The 23,408-nt window shown below is 47.8% G+C and overlaps 1 protein-coding gene across 1 annotated transcript; it reads right to left on the bottom strand.

The window, feature by feature from the left end:
- Nucleotides 1-176: 176 nt before the first annotated feature.
- Nucleotides 177-14,260, bottom strand: LOC141995637 (uncharacterized). The gene is made up of 9 exons (XM_074966896.1): nucleotides 14,165-14,260; nucleotides 13,376-13,529; nucleotides 12,512-12,687; nucleotides 11,280-11,357; nucleotides 9,567-9,676; nucleotides 8,405-8,664; nucleotides 5,104-7,101; nucleotides 2,150-2,276; nucleotides 177-498 (listed from the first exon to the last, which is right to left on the bottom strand). The coding sequence occupies exons 1-9, from the start codon at nucleotides 14,168-14,170 to the stop codon at nucleotides 342-344; spliced, it is 3,066 nt and encodes a 1,021-aa protein (XP_074822997.1). The 5' UTR covers nucleotides 14,171-14,260; the 3' UTR covers nucleotides 177-341.
- Between the last annotated feature and the right edge of the window lie 9,148 nt (nucleotides 14,261-23,408).

Raw genomic sequence — 23,408 nt, 5'->3', positions numbered from 1 at the left:
GTAGCAGAGAACTGGGAGACCCAGCTGTAGGCCTAGGGCCAGGGTACAGCCTAGCTGGTGCAAAGGGGCCATAAGGCACTGTCTCATCTGGCCCCAGCTATAAAAATGAGATCATCAATGTGAATTTTAGAAGGTAAAATGATTGGTCTTTATTTAGCATTCCAATATAAAAATAAAATAAATACATTATGCAAACTCCCTTCTAAGTTCTCCAGCTAGTTCAAACTGTCCCAGCAAAAGTACAAGACAAATTGATTCATGGTGTGATGCGGGGTTATATTTGATGATTTTTAGCTACAGAAAAATAAAAATATTTACTAATCATTTTGAAAACAGACAATTTATGTACGTTGCAGTGGATCATTCATGAAGACATTTTCTTCCTGTTTGATCCTCTTAGATTTTTCCTTTTCTTTTGTCATTTTCTTCCTTTTGGTTTTATAGACAGGGGAATGCAGGAACTGTGTGTTTGTAAAGGGGTCACCACGCCTCAATTTGCTGCAGAATAAAAAGGGTTAAATATTATTAACTAACTATGATAATACAAATAATTAAAGTGCTAGTCAAACTTAGGCCTGTTCTAAACTTGCAAGTTGTACCCATATGACTATTTCCATTAGAGGCATGATTTTTTTTTTTTAAACCATAATACTTATACCAGTATAAGTCACCTTGGATTTTTACTGGTGTAGGCTTATTCCTCCTCCAAAATGAAGAGAGACATACTAGTAAAAAGGTTCTTTATACGGATATAAAATACTAGGGAACAGTCTTTGAGTGCTTGCAAATGTCCATTCCAACATAGGTGTGTGCGCGCCCTGAGCACAGTTGCCAGAATTTTTTCCCTTAGTGGTATCTGGTGGTTTGGCTCCAGCCCTCTAGTGCTGTGTGCTTATAAGGCCGGTATAAAGGGCCCTGCCGACCCCACTCCTCTTCAGTTCCTTATTACTGCTTGTGCCAGTTCCTGGAACCCCTCATTGCTCAGGTAATCCTTCTCTTAGTGGTTTTTAATCCAGTCTTTAGTGCAAATAGTTGCTGTAATTTTAGTAGTTAGGTTAGTTTTAGTACTTAGATAGTTTCAGATGCCTCTGTGCTTCGTTTGCAGGGCTGTCCGCTTCCCCAGTGCTAGGGCATGCCTTGGTCACCGGGTTTCAAGCCCTGCACTTCCTGCAGTAAGTCTATGGCTATACCGGTATAGTTAAAGCATACAGCTTTCAGGTGCAGACAAGGCCTGAAGATAGCTGGTGATATGCAAAACAGAGGTACCCTCACAATGGGAAAATGCCCCTATGCAGGAGAGATTGATGCACTGAGTTCTTAGAGAATCTTTAGAGAAATCCTCCACTGTTTTGTAACTACTCAGATAGTCTGCTTACTGAAAAAACAATGCACCCGTCATGAGAACTTGACTGAATCAATGGTACTTGTAGTAATATCTTTAATTTACATATACAAAAATGCTTTGGATGTCTCAGAATACAGTGAAGAACAAATGCTGCTTTCTGTTCCTAGTCCTTGTATATCTAGGAAACTGAATTTTATTTTCTACTATTCCTCTACCTACTTAATATTACAGTTTAGAGATTTCTTACTTCCAGGGATGGGTTTGTACAGGGTTGTGGTTTAAATTTCAGCAATTAAAAAATAATGGTGAGTGCTCAAGTAATAAACCTAGCAAAGGGTTGTGCTAGACATCAACTCTTGGACAGTAAGTCTACAGGACTCCACGTAGGCATCTGTGCTAAATGATCCCAAGGCAGGATTGTGGCCTAAATTCAACATGATACAAGTGGGTGTCACAAACAGATACAGGACATACAGTTGCTCAGGAAGGGCCTGATCCTGGAAAGGGATCACAGAGGCAGACTCTCAACTCAGCAAGTTCCTACTGACTTCAGAGGGACTCCACACAAGTGTAAGGTTCTGTCTAGGCAGACGGGGGCCTAAGGCACATACATATTTTTGTTTTTGTTCTGTTGGCTCCCCCGTCACTTCTTGTAGGCCAAAAGGCTGTTTTAGGGAGGATTTGGATGAAGGTAGAGAAGGGAACAGGACTAGCCCAAGCAGTAGGGGCAGCTGGCATACAGGAAAAGCCCATTTCAACAAGAACAGTGTGCAGGGGAGGCGCTGGGGGGTTAGAAATACCGACCTATTGAGTTTCGGTTCTGCGTAGCAAGCCGGGTCCCGCCTCCGTCTGGTCGGACGTGCCGAAGACTCTTCTGAACTGATGGATGCCCGAAAGCTGGCATTGGTCAGATCTTGCAGGGCTTTGTTCTCTGTAAAGACAGGGACGTTTGAAAGGATTTATTCAAAATATTGCCGATTCCCTGACAAAGCCCATTTAAATCGAGCCTGAGACATCACCTGCGAGTGGAGAAGAGAATGAGTAACGTATGGTCGGAGTTCTCTGAAAGTTGCATCTGGCACCTTTCCCTTCACCCCCAGACACAGGAGACTGTTTGGGAGGTTTCTCCACCCGTTTTGTCCAAAACCAGAATTATTGTTCAAAGGCCAGGTTTTTTACTGTGTATTATTGTAATTTTTCATTGTGGGAGGGCCAACAGGTCTCAGTCAGCAGCAGGGCTGTATTTACATACAGAAAGTCATTGGCAGTCCCTGCCCTAAAGAACGTATTCTCTAAAAGACACAGCAGGTGGGTAGGAGCTAAGGAAGTGTGATCGAGGGTGCCTGTGGTATCGGAACTAGCTGGGAGAATTCCAGAGCTAACTATGTAACCCGGATGTAACTGCAGCATCTACTGAAAACCTTTCCAAGTGAAATTAGCAAGTCTGGGGCATGGGAGGAGGAAATCAGTGTAACACTATTTTCCAGAGCTCCAGTTACAGGTAAACGCCCTTGCAAAGTACACTCTGCTTTTCAAACCAGCCTGATTTTGGAACGCTACAGGAAAAAAAAACAAACCCACATCATTTTGCAGAGTAACCAGTAGTAACAGAACCTCTCCCATAACTGCACATCTCCCCTCAGATCATCAGTGGGAGCTTATACAAGTGGAACGAGGGCTGCACGTGGCCCACATTAGCCATAATTAAGCTACTGGGCCTATTAAACTTTGCCTTTCTTCAGATGTCTTACACCGTCTAATGCAAAAGACTGGGAGAAAGCTGATGGGGAGCGAAAACTGAACCCTAGGACTCATCTACCCACGTGGAGTTCATGTTGTCTGGATGAGGGGAACGTGAGCATTTCAGAATGAACCAAATGAATGGAGATGCAGGATCCCTCATCAAGTAAGTGTGTCTGCAGCCTCTGGCTCTGAGTTTGTGTGTATTTCTACACAAAATGATGCCTTTCTTATTTTAATGCACGAGACATGGTAATGAAAACTCTGTAGCAACATTTAATCCCTCTCAGTGCAGTGTTTGCCGTAAAGGCCTCAGAGCATACCCCTGAGTCGAAGCAGCTGGATCCATCCTGTGTGTGTTTACAGGGGCACATGAGCTATCGGACGGACTCTATGAGAGGCACAGAAATGCTAAACCCTTGGGTTAACTCTGGAAGAATCTACAAAGACCCCGTATTACTATAACTTTGTTCTCTGCTTCCATTAACTCCTGATAGTTCCACCGACCCAGAGCATGGAGAACCCTACTAGGGTCAGAACAGGAAGCAAATGAGGTAAGTTGTTGGAGCATTTTCCCCCTGGTTGGAGAAAAGTTGAAACGTCTCCCCAGCAAAGCTGGCATTCTGCTGCTTTCCAAACAAAGCAAGAAGAATGAGTGGAGTTCCCAGGAGCACCGATTGCTCGCACGGGGCCAGCATTAAGGATGAAGCTGAGGTCTGGCTAAAACGTGGTTATTAGTAGAATCATCTGAGGGCCCATTAGGCTGAAGGGGCTCACATCTCAGCCCACCTAGCCCAATTGAGGGTGAGGTTCAGCCCTGGTCTAACTCCACTGTGATTGACTTCAACAGGAGGGGAATTAGACCAATGCAAAGTTCTCTTGATACATCCCATCTCTAATCTCTTTCTCAGGTCTTGTCTTCACTGCAAAACCAACTCAAGTTATAATTCAAACGATGCCCCTAACTTGAGTCCCCTTCACACCCACAAACCCAGAACTCAAGTGCGCTGGTGCTTTTAACTCGAGTGGACTGGCCCAAGAGGGGGCATAAGCTAACACTCCAGCCAGTGCAACCTGTCAGCTGCTAACACAACCACTTCTGCAGTGTGGACACAGGCTAGCACGACTCAAAAGCTGCTGGTTCTCGGCAGCCATCCCACATTCCTTCCTCTTGTGCCCAGAAAGCATAGACAAGGTTTCCAACAATTCCCTGGGAACGAATTCCTTGAGCGGCTCAGTTTACTACAGCCTGCAAACCAAGGAACCTGTCCCTATAAGTCAGCGCCACACAGGAGCGAGCACAGTGCAGGGGTGGGCTCAGATGTTATTGGACAGCGCGGCCGCTCTCACTCAAGCGAGGCGAACTTGAGAGGAGGAACTCGTGTTAACCCTGCAGTGAAAACATCTTTAGGCAACAACAGGGATCTGAACCCTCCCACTCAGCTTTAACACATACAAGAGCACATCTCCCAGCCAGTTCTAGCATCCTCTTTGCAAAGACAATGCAGGCACTGATCAGGGCTAGTTCATATTGTTCTCCACCTAAAAGCTGCTCAAGTATTCAACATCTTGCAAGACAGTCTAGAGGAAGAGTCACAACATCAGAGGCAAAGGGAACAAATCCCCACAGCAGTGCTCCTCAGCCTTTCCCCACCCACAACCAAAACAGCATCCAGAGACTCTTGCAAAAATATAAATAAAATCCCAAATCACTGAAACCAAATCGAGGAGCGGTGAGGTCTTCTAAGGGCTGGTGGCCTGATTCAAAACCTGCTGAATGGAAAACCCCACAAGAAATTCAACAGGCTTTGAGTCAGGCCACAACTTAGTAGAACTTTTATTTTTCTGCAGTTAGCATTCAGATGGCGGAGGGCAACAAAAATACCCAAGATTCATACATAACCTGTGTTTTAAATAGTAATGATCAGAGCATTTATTGTACTACAATATAATCACTTCCACCTTTCCCGTATACTGTCAGTATGCTAATAATCCCTTTCCTCTACCCCGCCACTTACCACTTCCTGGCAAGGCTGTGCTTTGGCAAGGGTCTTTTGAACTGGCCTTTGCTTTCTTCCGCCCACAACTGCCTCCCGACGTCTGCTCGGTGTCATTTTCTTTAACGATCGCAGAGCTCTTTGGCAGAGTGGAGGATTTTTCTGCAATTCTGTGCTCTACAGCAGTTGGGGGCTCCAAGCGTGGGAGACTTTTGCTGCAGGGGCTGAAGGCCAAAGCTTCAGAACGGGCTGCAGAGGAGAAACCAATAAGGCCTGGATTTCCCACCATGGAATTCGTCCCACCTGGCTCACTGATCAGTGGCTCCAGGTAGGAATCTGGCTCAGTTTTGAAAATGGTAACAGGCAGAAAATTCTGTTCCACTGGATCAGCCTGACTGAATGCAGAATCTGCTACGCCTCCAGTCTCAGAAGCAAAACTCTCTCTGCCCTCAGGGTGAGCTTCTGGAGGATTAACAACATAGGTTTTTCTCTTAGTCTTAGATCTGGAATCAGCTCCTTCCTTTAAGGCATTCATATTGCTGGAGACTCCGTCCAGCACCTTCTCTATGGGGCTGCTGCTCTGCTTTTTATTGCTCTGAACAGCTGAAGTTCTCTGAGCCTTTTGGGTCTTGTTAGTTTTGCTCTCAGGAACACGCTCAGAGCAGGTGATTTCACCCCCCTTTAAACCTGGCAGGACAGGAATTGAGCTCCCTGTAAGATCAGAAAGAGACACAGTGTACGTTTTCCTGCTAGGTTTGGTATTGCTTGATGAATCCTTATCGTTGCTTTTATTTACACTTTGCACATCTACACACGGACCAGAATTCTCTGCTTCACTTCTCTGAGGGTTGAAGTTGCCCTCTTTACTCATTTTTCTCTTGCTTTTCTGCCCTTTTTTAGCCTGGCATTCAGCTTTGCTCTCTGGAATTCTGGTACTGCTTTGCACATGTTCCTCACTACAGTCAGCTGCTCTGCTAATTCGAATGGTCTTCCTGGTTGCTTTTGGTTTTGTACATTTCACGTTCGCACACAGCAAATCCTGCTGCAAAGCTGGTATGCCGGAGCCCTGTTTTTCCAAGCACGGTGGACTTTGCGGAGCACCACCATTTAATGGAGCTTTATGACTGAACAAGGCAGAGCGTGGACTTTGAAACTGGCTCTCCATACTACTCAGTCTCTCAGCAAAAGACTCTCTATTTAGTTCTTGTGGTAACAAGACCCTTTTTTCCACCTTCTTCGACTGCCCTGCATTCAACACGTGCATTCTTATGCAATTTTTGGCTTTATCACTTTGTCCCGCAGCACAGCCGCTGCTCTTCTGTAACAACCCCTCTTCCAAAGCATCCCCAGAAGTCTGCCACGTGGGCTTGTGCGCTTCCCATTTGCTCCCGCTCAAGCCTTTAGCCTTGGATACCTTTTTAGAACTCAGGGGGCTCTCTTCTTCATGAGGTACATCTGAACTACTTTTAGGATGGATTTTAAGTGCATCTCTTTTCTTTTTACCTTTGCTGACCTTTTTGACAACTGTAGTTTCAGCGGCTTTGACTTGGCCATTACTTTGACTTTTGGCTTCTAATGTAATAAACTCAGCGACTCGGCTGAAGTTATGATCCGCTTCAGCATCGCACAGAGTCTCTTCAGGCTGCAGCAGGTCACGGGGAAGCCCTTTATCTGGGGATTCTGTTTTAGGATCGCTATCGGGCTCCGAAGGCAAATCCAAGAGATGGAGAGAGTTCGATTTGATCGGCATGCTTGTTTTACTAGCACAGCTGTCCCCACCAACGCTCCATTTCGAGGCACGATTTGAGTTGGTATCTAGGTGAAAGTCCACTGCAGAAGATGGAGTACTCGTCATAAAGACAGTGACACGTTTCTTCCTTTCAGTTACGTGTCCATGCAGGTGTACCAGACTATCACTACATGGTCTTGTAATCTTCTCACATTGCGGCAGAGAAAGATTATTAGCCAGAGTAGATATTGGGAAACTTTCGGAACTTTGTGGGGTGCATGACGAGGATTCTACAATAAAAAAAACCAAACATATCTATATATCATCCTAAAATAAACGTGGCAGACGACAAATCACCTTCTGCAGCACCAGAAAATCCCATCAACTCATATTTGTGACTCTCACATTACCATGGATCCCCACAGGACAGACAGTGGCATCTCATTCATGAGACAAGGTTGGCTTTTCTAGTGGAGAATCAGCAAATTGTCTGTGCTGCAGAGATGCTTATTTAGCTCTCCTCAAAACAGGAGAATGGCCCAAAGCACAATCCCAGACCTCAACACGCCGGGTATTTGGGGGTGTTCAAAATCCAGATCAGAAAGTTTTATTATTTGTACTGTGGTAGCACACGGACCAGGACCCCATTGTGCTAGGCGCTGTACACACCTACGGGGGGTGCGGGAAGACCACCAGGATTCATTATCCAAGGCAATTCAGCCAGCAGGCGAAAGTCAGTTGCTGGAAAATATTGCTACACATGTTAACTAAGGCTATGTCTACACTGCACTCAGGAGGTGCCACTGCAGCACGTGTCAGCGGACCTGACACGCTACCCAGCCAAGTACAATCCTGCCCAGGGCCCTGGGTATGTACTCGGGGAACGAGACCAGGCCGCTACCCACGCCGCTGCAGCAACATTGCTAGTTTGAGCAAAGCTACTGCGTGACCATCTCACACAGCGTAGCTGTGCCTCTCGACTGCAGGGCAGCTGGACCCTTTGTGTGTCACCGCAGTGCAAAGTTGGTCTCCACCAGCCTGTGGTGGAACAAGACCCTTGAATGGTAACAAAGGGCACGTCACCCACGCAGAAGCATTTAAAAATAACAGGTCAGTAAGACAAAACCAGGAACAACGTCAACAAGAGAGATTCAACTCTTCTGCGTCAGGCAACGTTCTCGTGGTTTGTATGGTCATAAACTGGCTGGAATGTACGTGAACCAGGATCAGAACTGCTTTTCGTGGGATTCTTTAGCACAAAATGGTCGGATCCCAAAGTATGGGCCCGCCCTTCTCTCTCTAAGCACCTCCACACTGTAGCAGTTGCTACTGAAAGTCCTAGGAAAGCTCAATCTCTACTGTAGCCATGATGTTCAGGGGTGTTCCTGGTTTGTAGCACAGCAACAACCACAGTGTCCTAGGCAGCCCCAGATTTGCTCCAACACTATCACTAGTATTCCCAGGATGCCAATACAGCCACAGCGTCCAAGCAGATGAGTTAAACGCACATCTGTTCAGTCTGTACTGCACTGCAGCCCAGCACTAAAGCACACCAACGGTTGTCCTAGGAGAACAGACAAAGATGGACTTTACCTCCAAAAATCAGATGAGAGTCAAGAAAGGCAGGTTCTGGTTCACCTCCTTTGCTCGACCTCTGCCCGTTTTTCCCCTGGCTTGCTAACAGCTCCTCCACAAGCCGGGGCGAGATGGTGGTTGTGCTTTTACCCGGCTGCTCTGGAACGGATGTCTGGAGCCCTAGCGGGAACGTCTGCACGCCCGCGGAGCTACCGCCTCGGCGCCTTTTCCCATCATCTACTTCACACACCGGGACCCTCATCGGCATCGCTGCCATTCTGCAGTGCAAAGAGAGGTGATGAAAGGAAAAGCGGGAACGGAGCAGATCACCCATCTCCAGGCTTCAGGACAGCAACAAAATCCACCCCGACTTGGGACAGCACTTCAGCATGTCCTTCAAGGTAAAGATGTGCTTTGCTTCGGCATTGTAACCATTCAGGAAAGAGGAATGTGTGCCAGCGTGGCCAAATTTGATCCGTGCCGAGCGGTCATTTCACATAGGTGGGAAAGCATGTGTCTCTTGGGGCACAGCCTCTGTGGGAGTAAACAAAAATCTGAAGGGAGATGGAAGCGGGGCCATCCAGAACACAGGTTCAAACGATAGTGTGCTGGGGTTATACAGGGACCTGAACTTGGGACATGACAAAGAAACAAACAGATTTTCAGATCTACTGTTTTAAGAACAGATCACATTTGCAATGGCATTTCCCAAAACACGCACCTAAATTGTAGTCGTGCGTGGGTTACTGCTAAGTATTTACTCTTAAGCATAGGGAGGCAGAGGGGGTTAGTGGAGACAGCACTAAACTGAGACCCAGGAGACCGGGACTCTATTTTCAGCTCTGCCACTTCCCTGCAGGGTGACCTTGGACAAGTCATTTACTCACTGCGTGCCTCAGTTTCCCCACCTGTAAAATGGGGAATAATTACTTTTGTAATTATTCCCCATTTTGTAAAAGTGCTTTGAGACCTACTGATGAAAAGCACCATACAAGAGATAGGCAGTATTATTATTATTAATATAGCACTGCAAAGATACAGGGTGCTTTACAAACCTACACCCCAATCCAGCAGAGCACTGAAACGTATAGAACGTGAAGCACATGGACAGCCCAAGTGAATTGACATGTTTAAAGTTACACACATGATTTTAGCCTCATTTGAACATTTTCAGGCTTACCTAGCAAGTGGAGAGACCCCAAGTTGTGCATCTGTGAGATCATCAGTCCAGCTGCCCTCCACGATGCTGTTGTGCTGTCCCGCAGCTAACAGCAGAGAACTTGAACGGTACTAGAGGGTGGAAAAATGGCACGGTCTGTTAAGGGTTCTGTAATAAACAAGCACACTGTTCTGTGTGGGAGCGGCACAAGGTCTCATCTTGGTTTTATGGAAGGTGATGAGGGATTTTTTTTGGATACCAACACATGGGAAATTACGCACTGGCACTTTAAATAGTACATAGATACTTTTGAGCATTCTGCCATTGAAAATGGTACTACTGGGATTTTTATATATATATATATATATATATATATATATATAAAAATAAATTTTAAGACCCTCATACAAAATTGCCCCCTCCAAAAGTAAAACAGAACAAGCCAGGAATGAGACGGCGCTGGGAGGCTGCACTAGCCTCTCTCAGGTGAGAAAGTTTCTAGCCTTTATAACGGGGAAGTGTATCTTCCCAGTACGAACAGACGCAATATGATCTCACTGAATCTGTAGCAGCTCCAAGGGGTCTGTGAATCATCCCTTTTCAGTGGGGTGTCAACTCTGAAATTTAATGATGGCACTTCTAATTTCCACATGGGAAATATTGCCACCATTGATTATTAGCTATCTGTATTACCATAGCACTTGGAACCCCAGTCATGAAACAGGACCCCATTGTGCTAGGCACTCTACAAACACAGACCAAAAGATGATCCCTGCCCTATAGAGGTAGATGTCTTTAGCAAACAACCAGCCCCTCTGGGATTATCAGCAGAGCCTGAAGCTTAGAGCCTGGGTAGACTATGGCCAGCCTTCCCCCCACGGTGCCAAACCTGGAAAGGTGCTAGATATATACATGGGCCTGGTCTACATACAGATTTTGCACCAGTGTAACTATGTCGCTTAGGGGTATGATATTCTGCCGACATAGTTAAACTACAACAACTTAGTGTGGACACAGTTATACCAGTATAAAGGCACCTTATACCAGTATAGCTTACTCCCCTTTCTGCATGGGAATAGGCTATACATGTATAACTGCATCCACGCGAGGGGAACTTGGACCACTTTAACTATGCGGATAGAGATACAATTTGTACATTTAGACAAGATCTTAGCTCAGGGTACGTCTATACGACAGCAGCATAACTATGGTGCTGCAGTTGTAGCCTAGACACCTCCTACATCAGCAGAAGGAGTAAATCCATCAACCTAGTTGGGTCTACAATGGGGGGTTAGATTGACCTAACTACATCGCACAGGGCATGACATGTTTCACAGCCCTGAGTGACAGTATCTAGGTCAATCTAATTTTTAGGCATAGACCAGGCCTCAGAGACTTTAGGGCTGTAACACATCCCGCTAAAATTGAGCTAGAGGTATTGGACTGTGCCCACATTGGCATTAATTGGCAATTTCAAATAGAGTTAAACGAGTTCAGCTGAACTAATTCAACTGACGGAAAAAAAATCTACCTCAAGGCCAAGGGGAGCTACTGGCTGCAACCTGGCCCTTTGATTTGGTCACTGACATTAACATATAGCTAAACTCAAGGTACTGTGTGGGGTAAGCAAGTAACATTTCGAAACGATGACGTGAGGAGCAATCCTTGGACAGAAGCCACAGATATTTCACTCCTTCCCAAACACACACGAATACTCGGAGCCCCACCACCTACCTCGGAAGGTCTGCTCATCTTTATGGCCGTCAGCAGGTTTCCATTCAGAAATGCTTCCAGTTGTTTGAGGGTTTTATTCTGTATCAGAAAAGTCATGTTTTACAAGACTGGAATTTAAAATTTCTCTAGACACAGCTGAAGAGAGGCTAATATTGGGAGCAGAAAGCAGTGCCGCTCAGCCCGATGGGGGAACAAGGGCATGCTATGAGACACTAAAGCTCCCAGCAATTACACACTAGTAATAAGTCTCAGGCTACTTTGGTTACAATGAAAAGCTATCAAATGTGATCCAATTGCAAACCAATGCAGCAAAGCATGCCTGAGTTTGCAGGGAGCCTGGGCTGCCTGGAACAACAGCTCTGAGAGGGGTGAACAGCCCCATTAATTGCAAAGGGTGCTAACAGATTATAGTTTAAATGGCAACACTTACCTATTTCACTGCTCAAAGCATATGAGAAAAAGAGAGGGAGGAGTATCATCATGTAATTAAAATGCTCATATTATGGGTAGGCCTTTGACACTATATGGTGGGATGGAAGAGGTGGGGGAGGGAATGGGTTTGGTTGCCCTGAAGATTTGGGAAATGCTCCACTGATGGAAGGGGCTCGGATACAACCACCTCAGTAGAAAGCCTGGACAGTTTGCATGTCTTGTCTGATAGACAAGCCCTTAATTGAGCAGCACAGCTATACCAGAATTACTATTCCACTACAGCTATGCTGGCAATTTCCCTGTATAGACAAGCCCTCAGGAACCTAGTATCTTCCCCTGAGATAGCATCTCGATTGGGGACAACTGAAGACAATGAAGGGCCCACCTGCACTATTAAACCACAATATCCAGGACCCAGTTACAACACTGTCAACACACAGTTTGTGCTTGCAGTATAGACATGACCTAACCCCATCTTACTATGCCTGAACTGGGTCATCACTCTGCTCTGTTCAGGGTTGTATCTCAGTTCAGACAAACAGGTAGGCTTAAGTCTACCGCACAAGAGGACAGAGTTGTAACTGTCTCCCTGCACAGCTGCTAGGGAGAATGGGACCCAGGTTCAATACTATGTTTGGACTGTTTTTTTAAAAAGATTAAAAAAAATAGGTTAGTAAATTCTGAAATGTTTTGATGGCAAAAATTAAGTTACATTCTTTTTCTTCCTGGCTAGGCTCTACAGAGGTGGTAGCACTGATTGTGACTGCCCCACAACCAAAGTTCAAGTGTTAGCACAGTACCAGAAAATACAGTCTTTGCCGAAGCGTAGCATTCTGGAAGTGACATTGCTCCACTTCTTTCTGCAGTAACATCTTCTCGAAGACGAGCCTCTGGCTATTCGCCTTCTCGGCGCTGAGGGCCAGTGCCAGAGCTTTATTATTGCGTTTTAAGGAGACCTTAACTATAGAAGAGTTGTCTACAGGCAAAATAAAAGTAAGATATTACATTAAATCTCTCCTATTCCTGCTACCAGAATAAATCTACACCAGCCAAGGCCCTGCTGCCTGCATGCATCACACCATGGGTCTGTATTATTACTGATAATTCTACCATTTCCATCTAGTAATGGACCAATACCATTGTTAAGATTCTTTTTTGTTCCTCATATATTAAAGAAAACCTCCTTCCTATTGTCCTTAACTCTGAGGGCCATCGAGTTCTCTGTGTCCCTGGGCGTCCCTTATCATTTTTCTACAATTCCTAACTTCCGATTTATACTCAGTACTATCAACTTCCCCTTCATTCCATTTGTTAATTATATTTTTTACAGCTGCCTTCACTTCCCCTCTAAACCGGGCAGTTTTTTTTAATCCAGTCTGGCCTTCTTCAATTGTTGTCTTGTGGTTAAGCCACTCGACTAGGAGCTGGGGCATCTGAGTTCAATTCCCAGCTCTGCCAGACTTCCTCAGTGATCTTAAGCAAGTTACTTAGCCTCTATGTGCCTCAGTTTCCCCAACTATAAAATACTTTCTTCCAGACTTAGACTAAGTTCTTGGGGCAAGGACTCTCTCTTACTACATGCATGGACAGCACCAAGCACAGTGGGACCCTGATCTTGATATGAGCCCCTAAGTGCTTGCATAATACAAAAAACAAACACTCACTTATTATTTTTGTTTTGATTTTTGATACAAGGGAAGCATTCAGCTTTGCCGTCTTTAAAGCACCATTTTTCTTCTCCCTCATCCGTTCTCTAACACCACTTAGGGAGAAAAAAGATGTATCCACAGCCTCCTGAGACGCCATGGTTGAAGAGCCCTAAGAGAGAGCGAGCAAGAGAGAGAAGTGAGGTAGTGCTTGTATATTTTCAGAAAATAAAGTCTGCAGTTGTAGGGAAAACTCCTTCCAAAGGGGAAATGCTTCTCTATCATTATCCCCTCCCACGCAAACGCTTCTGAGCCAAAAACACCAGATCAGCTCTTTTTCCCTATAGCCTACACATCCCCATGTCCTATAATTAATGTTGCCTTTCCCAGGCAGTGAGAACGGACACCAAAATCGCTGCAGGTGTAATACAAATCCAGTCTTCGTGTGTGGCTCTTGATGGAGTTTTCCTGTCCTATAAAGACAGGTTTCCAGGGGAGTCAATTGCAGAGAGCCTTCCACATGCACTCTGGCTCCATTAACCCAGCCTTGAAAATCACTTTCTCCAGCATCAAACAGCAAAGTCCAGGTTTCCATCCACCCATTCATCTTGACAGTCTGGAATGTTTATAAAACCTAGTTTGTTGGGGGTGATGGTGGGCCAGGGCCCCCAACCCGCCCCGCCTGCCCCACAGTAAATGAGCCACCTTACACCTCTCATTGCACTGAAAGGGATCATACTTATTTCCATTCACCATGTGAGATCTGGGGATCTCTCTTCCCAAAAAACCACCACAAAGTGCACTAACCTGCATGGACTCAGGTTTCCCAGTGGAACTTGCAGAGGTTTCTAGCAGAGCCGGTCCAGCCTCCCAGCCAGCAGCAGCCCCACCAACAGGGCAGAACTGTATGGAAGAAACTGGCTCTCACTAAACCATATATAAACAAAACAAAACAAAGCATCCCAGAGGCAACCCTCCTCAGGACCTTCTTCAAGTCCTATTTAAACCAATGGGCTCAAAAAATGGGAGATGCTTTCAAACATGTTAATTAACACATTTCATGCCAGAGAGACAAGGTGGGTGAGGGAATATCTTTGATGGGATCAACTTCTGTTAGTGAAAGAGACAAGCTTTCCAGCTACACAGAGCTCTTCTTCAGGTCTGGGAAAGTACTCAGAGTGTCACAGCTAAATACAAGATGGCAGAGATTGTTTAGCATAAGTAGTTAGCACATATTGTAAGGAACCATTCAAGGTAAACAGGTTTCATCCTGTTGATAATAGCCCACTTTAATTGATTTGTCTCGACCCCCCACTGGGTAAGGCAACTCTGATCTTTTCATGTACTGCTATATATTTCTTCCTACTGTATTTTCCACTCCATGCATCTGATGAAGTGGGTTTTAGCCCACGAAAGCTTATGCCCAAATACATTTGTTAGTCTATAAGGTGCCACAAGTACTCCTTGTTGTTTTCATTCAAGGTAAAGTGGCCACTCATTTTCCCAATTCACACAAGCCCAGTGGGGCTCTGTTCTGGCACCAGGGTCCCCACGTTTACATCTACTCCCAGGATTGGTGCCTAGCCACCCATCTCTGCTGTCAGAATCAGCTGCATCAGGAAGCTCGGTTAAGACTGAGTTTCACTTTGCAGTCTGCAGGGGAGCAAACTATAGCCCTGATCCTACAACCAGCTGTGATGTCAGTGGGACAGGGCTGGGGTCTGGTCACATGGAGAGATTTCCAGAGTTGGCGACTGTGTGTAAACTGGGTCCTTGAATTGTGCTAACCCTGCCGCAATTAATTCTGGAGCATAATGGGAGCCCAAGACAGAGGCACATAAATGGACTTAGAAGACCCAAAATAGACATATTTTTGAGAGATCTTGATCTATGTAAGTGTTAGATGATTGATAGATTAGATAAATAGATAAGATAGACAGCTCTTAATCTATACAAAACGGGAAATGACCGCCTAGAAAGGAGTACTGCAGAAAAGGATCTGGGGGTCATAGTGGACCACAAGGTAAATATGAGTCAACAGTGCAACAATGATGCAAAAAAAGCAAACATCACTGTGGGATGTATTAGCAGGAGTGTTGTAAGCAAGACACGAGAAGTAATTCTTCTGCTCTACTCCGTGCTGATTAGGCCCAACTGCAGTATTGTGTCCAGTTCTGGGCAGCACATTTCAGGAAAGATATGGACAAATTGAAGAAAGTCCAGAGAAGAGCAACAAAAATGATTAAAGATCTAGAAAACATGACCCATGAGGGAAGACTGAAGAAGTTTGTTTAGTCTGGAGAAGAGAAAACTGAGAGGGGACATGATAACTGTTTTAAAGTACAGAAAAGGTTGTTACAAGGCGGAGGGAGAAAAATTGTTCTTTTTAACCTCTGAGGATAGGACAAGAAGCAATGGGCTTAAATTACAGCAAGGGAGGTTTAGGTTGGACATTAGGAAAAACTTCCTGTCAGAGTGGTTTAGCACTGGAATAAATTGCTTAGGGAGGTTGTGGAATGTCCATCATAGGGGATTTTTAAGAGCAGGTGAGACAAACACCTGTCAGGGATGGTCTAGACCAGTGGTCCCCAACCTTTCTGTGGGAATAGCACATTCCTATTCCCAGAAGACTGTGGTGGGCGCCAGACGCCCCGCTGCCAAAATGCCGCTGAGAAGTCGTAGCGAAAAGAAGCGTCACTGCCGAAATACGGCAACGCTTCTCGGCGGCATTTTGGCAGCCATTTCTCTGGCGGCCGCACTCGGCGGCACAGTGTCCTGCGGGCGCACGCCATTGAACCCATGGGCACTGCATTGGGGACCCCTGGTCTCAACAATACTTAGTCCTGCCTTGAGTGCAGGGGACTGGACGACCTCTCGAGGTCCCTTCCAGTCGTATGAGTCTAACAAGATCTCTCTAACCTTTAACCTGCCAGGTGCTGCCCTCAGGAGGACTCTGGATCCCTCCCCAATCACTAACTCCTCCCCCAGCTTTGGATATTTGGGATTTACAAATAGGGCATGGGGAGGACACACACCAGAGAGTTTCACAGACCCCCCTCCCCCCAGGCATCGAGAACACCAGGCGCTGCTGACTTGGCTTCACACGGTGTTTCTTTCTCCTTACGTCGCAACCCTGCAGCCCCCGGACAAAGGGGAACTAGCCCAGGGGTCACAAACATGCGGCCCGCGGGGTTCTTCCCTGCGGCCCACCAAGCTTCCCGTGTCCCGCCCCCACATCCCCAGCCTACCTCCAGGCCAGGGGTGGGCAAACTACAGCCCCAGGCCGGATCCGGCCCCTCAGGGCTTTGGATCCGGCCTGCGGATTTGCCGGCCCCGTGCTGCTCCGGGAAGGGGCAGGCACCCTGTCCCTGTGGCCCCAGGGGAGGGGGAGCAGAGAACTCCGTGAGCTGTTCTTGCCTGTGGGACCTCCCCTGAAGCTCCCATGGGCCGGGGCCGCAAGGAAGCGGTGCCAGGCACTTCCCGGAGCGGCACGGGGCCGGGGCCAGGGCACGCAGGGAGCCCCAGTGCGCGCCCCTGCCACCCCGGAGCCGCTCAAGGTAAGCGGTGCCAGGCCAGAACCCGAACCCCTCCTGCACCCCAACTCCCTGCCCTGAGCCCCCTGCCAAACCCTGAGCCCCCGCCACACCCCGCACCCCCTGCCCTGAGCCCCCTGTCGCACCCCCACCCCCTGCCCTGAGCCCCCTGCCTGCACCCCAGCCCCGTGCCACACCCTGCACTCCCTCCTGCACCCCAACCCCCACCCTGAGCCCCCTGCCATACCCCGCACCCCCTGCCGCACCCCTACCCCCAGCTCCCTGCCTGCACCCCAGCCCCCTGCCACACCCCGCACTTCCTCCTGCACCCCAGCCCCCTGCCCTACCCGTACCCTGAGCCCCCTGCCGCACCCCACACCCTCCTGCACCCCAACCCCCTGCCCTGAGCCCCCGCCGCACCCTACACCCCTCCTGCACCCCAACCCCCTGCCCTGAGCCCCCTGCCACACCCCACACCCCTCCTGCACCCCAACCCCCTGCCCTGAGCCCCCTGCCACACCCCACATCCCTCCTGCACCCCAACCCCCTGCCCTACCCCTGCCCTGAGCCCCCACCGCACCCCGCACCCCTCCTGCACCCCAACCCCCTGCCCTACTCCTGCCCTGAGCCCCCTGCAGCACCCCGCACCCCTCCTGCACCCCAACCCCCTGCCCTGAGCCCCCTGCCGCACCCCGCACCCCTCCTGCACCCCAACCCCCTGCCCTGAGCCCCCTGCCGCACCCCGCACCCCTCCTGCACCCCAACCCCCTGCCCTGAGCCCCCTGCCGCACCCCTCCTGCACCCCAACCCCCTGCCCTACCCCTGCCCTGAGCCCCCTGCTGCACCCCGCACCCCTTCCCCCTGCCCTGAGCCCCCTGCCGCACCCCACATCCCTCCTGCACCCCAACCCCCTGCCCTGAGCCCCCTGCCGCACCCCGCACCCCTCCTGCACCCCAACCCCCTGCCCTGAGCCCCCTGCCGCACCCCACACCCCTCCTGCACCCCAACCCCCTGCCCTACCCCTGCCCTGAGCCCCCTGCCGCACCCCGCGGGCAGGGGCGGGGGCAGCGGGGGGTGATGCGCCCCTCGGGCCAACGGACGAGTCCTCATGGGGCCCCCCTGGCGCTTCGAGCTCGAGACCCCTGAACCAGCCCGAGCGCAGTCTGTTTTTACGGGTTTCGGTGGCTCGCCGAGCCCGAGCGAGCCGGGGGGCAGCAAAGGGGGTTTCTTTGCCTGTGTCTCCGGCCCCGGGGTGGGGGGGGCTCCCCGCTAACGGACACCCCGCACTTACCCGATCGCCGGCACGGCCCCCGGGCGCGGGGGGGGGGGGGGCTCTGCACGGGGCTTTCCCCAAGGCAGGCTCGAGACGGCCAGCCCCAGGGAACCCTGGGAAATGCAGCGGGACGGGTTTATTTTTTTTTTAAACGTAAACCAGATTTTTTTTTTTTTCCCGCCCCCCCGGCTCGGTTTGGGAAGGAGCGTGTCCCTGCGCTGGGCGGGATGACCGGCCTCGCGCCCCGCCCCGCCGCGGCCGGCCCAGGCGCGCGCGCAGAGGAGCGCGGCCGGCGGGCGGCGATTTGAAATGGCTCACGTGACCTCGCTTTGTTCCTACTGGCTCCGCCGCGGCAGGGGCCCCGGCCGCCCTTCTGCGCGGGGGCCGGTGCAGCCAAGGCGGCTGCTGCTTCCCGGCTCTCCAGGGCTGCAGCCCCAGCCCGGTGAAGACAAAGCTTTGTGCTGGGCGAATGAGCTTTCTTTAGAGAGAGGCCATCAGCTTAAAAATCCTGTGTGGGAGAGATCTGTTCCTCGGTTCCAGCTCCCACCTTTAAATCCTTCCTGCAGCAAAGCCTTTGTAAAATATATTTTCTGGTTGGCTCTTTGCAGGGTCAGCCTCCCTGCTGCATTTCTCTTGGCTTATAGGCCTGGCAGCTTCACTTGTTGTCTCTGGTCCGTTTGTGCTCTCATGCCGGAGTGCAATGCTGCCCTGTCTGTGTTGCAAGAATTACAGGCGGGGTGTCTGGGGTTAGAAAGAGCGGGATCCGTTTATTTTTGTTGAGCTTTTATAACACAGTAGTGCACATGTAGATGTTCTTTCAAAAGATAAGTGGAACCAAGTAATAAACATCAGATGAGAATTTAAAAACAAAATAGTATAGACCACCTATAGGGCCTTCTATCCGCAGAGAGCCAGTTTAAGAACTGGGGCCTATATCTGGTAATTGTAAGCAGCGGAATAGTCCCGCTCTTGTGGGGAACTTTCCTGGTTTTTGCACTACCCCGGTGAAGTGGGCTAGCGAAAGGATCTGAGTCCTCGCTCCCACTTCCTTTACCCAGTGGCCTCCCTACCCTTGAGGACTCCCCTTCCACTCTCCTGTCTGGCAGAGTCCTCATAACCCGGACAAGGCTGGGCCCAGGATTCCTGGGGGGCTCGACCCCCCAACCCTGCTGTGGTCACCTAGGACAGGGGCTAGAGTGTCCCCACTCCACAGTACTCTCTCTGCACTGGGCACTTCTCTGACCATTGCATACAATTTAAAGCAAATGCAAGTTATTTAATCAACAATTAATTTTAAAAAGAATAAGAAAAAATGGGAAAGGTTAAAGGAAACACATCAGCCTGCTCTGTGGCAGGGAACATCACAAACAGTGTCTCTGGAATGTCCGGGCAGTCCAGTCTGTTCCTTGTACGTCCCAGGCCTCCTGCTCAGGCCCTGGCCGTGCTGCAGGGATGCTGTGGGTTGGACACTTGCTCTGGTGGTGGCCACACGCTCTGAGGCTCTCAGTGGTAGGACCCTTCTTCCCAGTGTCGCCCCTGCCCTGTCGGGGTTACAATACAAGCCTGGCCCGCAGATCCTCTTGGCTGAGGCGTCTCCCTGTGCTGGGCCTACTGCCCAGGGTCCCCCTCGCTCTCCCCAGCTGCTCACCACACCCAGCTCCGGACTGCTCTAGCCCCAGCTCCACCGCTCGGTCTCTGCATCGCTACTGCTGCTCTGCCTCCAGCTCCCTGGGCTGCTTCTTTGGCCCCTCTGCCTCTGGTTGCTACAGCTCTGCTCCCAGGACAGGTCTGCTCTGCAGGCTGCTTCTGTGACTCTGCTCCCAGCACTGACCTGCTTCCTGGGCTGCTTTTCTGGCCCCTCTGGCTCTGGTTGCTGCAGCTCTCCTCCCAGGGAAAGTCTGCTCTCTCTGGGCTGTGCCTCTGGCTTTGGGGCTGCAGCTCTGCTCCCAGGACAGGGTCTGCTCTCTCTGGTCTGTGCCTCTGGCTTTGGGGCTGCAGCTCTGCTCCCAGGACAGGGTCTGCTCTCTCTGATCTGTGCCTCTGGCTTTGGGGCTGCAGCTCTGCTCCCAGGACAGGGTCTGCTCTCTCTGGGCTGCTTTTCTGGTCCCTCTGGATCTGGCACAGCTCTGCTCCCCAGCTCAGCTTGGGCCCCTGCTTTCTCCTTAGCTTGGCCCGACTCTGTCTGACCCAGGCAATTCCAGCTCACAGGGAAGACGGGACCTCCCTGGCCTCCTGACTCCCTGATTAGCCTGCTCGCCCTGTCATTCAGGCTGACCTGGAGCATTGGCCTCTCCCCATTGTTCCTGGGGGCTGTCAGTCTCAGGGTCCTGATGCCCCATCGACCCTTCCCCCTTTTTAGTACTGGGAGCCCCACTGAATGTTAGTAAGGGGGCAACAGTCCCCTTACATAATGAAGACTGTAACTGTGTGTCAGGAAGAGTCAGAACCCGTGTTGTCAATTCATGAGATTTTCTTTAGTGTCTCGTGGTATTTGTTGTTTTTTCTTAAAGCTCCAGCTTCTGGCTTCATTTGATCATGTGAGAATCTCAGCTTTATTTATTTATTTGTAAGTAGGTTTCTAGTCCTCATGGGTGTGAAGAACAGCTACAAAATATGAATCTAAAGGCTCAAACACCAGAAAGCATATACCCCAAATTCATGATTTCTGAATGCATGAGGTTAGGGTGGATTGATTTAAATCAAGACCATTTAAATCATGATTTAAGTCACCAAGTGAAAAGCTTTGATTTAAATCACTGATTTTAAGCAGCTTTTCCATTTGTACCTCAGTTATTTTCTAAAGAAAGGTGTATTCTCAATGGTTTGTATAACCATTAAAACATGTTGATTTACAACTAATAGAGCCTTTGCACTAGGTTTGGTACATCTTTCTGCTGCCTAGAAGGGTACACAATAGTTATATATGTTCATTTATACAGTTGTGTAGCTTAATATTTTCAGATCCTTATTAATTAATGGTACAATTTTCATATGTTAGAAAGTGGTGAATGATATATTGCTTATTTACTAGATAATTAACTTTTGGCTCATGATTTGTGTCAAGCAACATTAGGACGGTAACCGGAATTTAATTAAACACACAAAAACAGCATATAAAATTTATTTTTATTAAGCAAAACAAGCCCTTAATATAGTACACAACCCATTGTGCCGTATTTAGAATGCCTGACCGCAAAAGTTGGATGTTTTCCCCCTGATTCTTTCTGTGTATAGAAAAGCAGGCTTTTAACTCAAAGTTTTGAGAGAGGCTCATGGATTCAGCATATTCATTTTTTATTTAAATGTTTTAAGAGACTGTAATAAGTGTAGGACTTAACATATTTTGTATTAAATTCAGATTTCATTTTAAACAGGTTTATTTTAAAAATAGATTATAATTTAAATAACGTCAAAATCTGATTTAATTAAAAGTATTTATAAATTTTTAATGATTAATTTTTAAATCATCAATTTTTAATCCACCCTGCTTGAGGTTGGCAAACTATAGAACATTTTTGTATGAAGTGTAGAAAAAACTATGTATTTTTTAAAAAAGCATTAAAATGAACGATAGAAGTATAACAAAACCTCCTAAAATCGGAAGCTTATTTTAAAGGAATTCTTTCAGCTCAAATTTGACCCCAAATTTAGGTTTTGTACTTCTATAGACCAAACTGCAGGATCCAGCACCTATCCAAGTATGGTGTGTTTCCTCTCTTTCTGATGAAAGGATGACATGTAATCACATGTTAAAAGAACATTTTTTAGAAATAGTTTATATAAAATTTTGACCCAGGTGGCAAATACATCAATACTTTCTAAACAAGTCAAAATTCTCTCGTCTAACAGTTGGTGTTTTAAGTAGAACTGTCAAGCAAATATTATATGAAACCAATGCTTAACATAAAATGAAGTAAAGAAAATCAATTAAAGTTATGCACGTTTCCTTAAGGAATAGCAATTTAAAACTGCAATGCAGACAGAATCATAATGGTACGTGTAGATGATAGTGACACAGATAGACTGAATCTTCCTCATGCTACTGTGGGAATTTGAATGACAACTCTCTGCCAGAGCCCTAAATAATACACATTGTTACTTTTGCATATGGGTTTTGAGGAATGTATTAACTTGTGATCACTATGTCACATGAATTGTTGGATTATGAGTAAGCTCAGTGAGTTAACTCCTCTGCAACTCTGTTCAGGGATGGATTGATTTCCTTAAAGCAATTCCACTAAAGTCAATGGAGTTAAACTGGTGTCAAACAGATTGAGGCCCCAGATGTTGAACCCAGCTCCGTTACTAGCACAGACACAGCCTATGGTACATGGAGGACCTGATTGGAACCTGTTTTGTAAAAGGTCCTGTTCTGGAAAACGAAGGTCATGAAGCTATAGGACTTGGAACAAGAGATTGCATGATAGTGAAGAGGTGAAAGAAAATGAAGAAGAGAAAATACAGTACCAATTCTGTACATAAAATATGGGGTGTTTACTAGACAGCAGCTAATGACAGTAAATCAGATGATATTATGGAGATTCTTACATTGGATTTCTTTAGGCCATCCCAACCAGCTTTCTATCAGAGGCAACATTATAATCCAGTCTAGGGCACAAACAAGGCTCCTCCATCCTGCTCTATCATGCTGTTTGCCAGAATGGCTACCTTGTGTTTCTGTAACTTAACTCTTTTATAAGGATAGGTTGTTGGCCTACTGCTCCACCCCCAAGCTGGAGGACCAGCGGTCTTCTTTTCGTCTGCTCCCTACCCTTCGACCTGTCCAATTTGCGTGGCCCTATCAGGTGTTAAAACTCACACTGGCATAGTTCTCAGGGTCACTGGAGCAGAACAAGCCTTTCCCCTATGGCAAGGTGTGGTCCACATGGAGGGAAATTGCTATTAACAGGCTATAGTACATGGACAGGTATTGCTAATTCTAGTCTTACATTAAAAATTGCAAACCTACTGTAATATAAACTGATTGAGCTTTCTTTCCTTCCAGCTAATTGGTTTGATGATTTGCTGTTTACCATGGTCTTTTATGAGCTATATCATAGCCAGATTTTAGTGGGTGGCAATGATGGAATTTTCTTGGTCGTTTGGTGTGTGTTTGCTTTTTTGAACTTTTCCTAATCTCACGAGTATAAGTATAAACTGGGTCAAAATGTTGGGTGATTCTGTTAGTCACATTAGCCTTAGTCTCTGGAGGGGAAATCTTGGCTCCATTGAAGGCAATGGGACT

Source organism: Natator depressus, chromosome 11 (genome assembly GCF_965152275.1).
Source record: "Natator depressus isolate rNatDep1 chromosome 11, rNatDep2.hap1, whole genome shotgun sequence".
NCBI lineage: Eukaryota > Metazoa > Chordata > Testudines > Cheloniidae > Natator > Natator depressus.
This window is presented reverse-complemented; position numbering and strand designations above follow the sequence as displayed.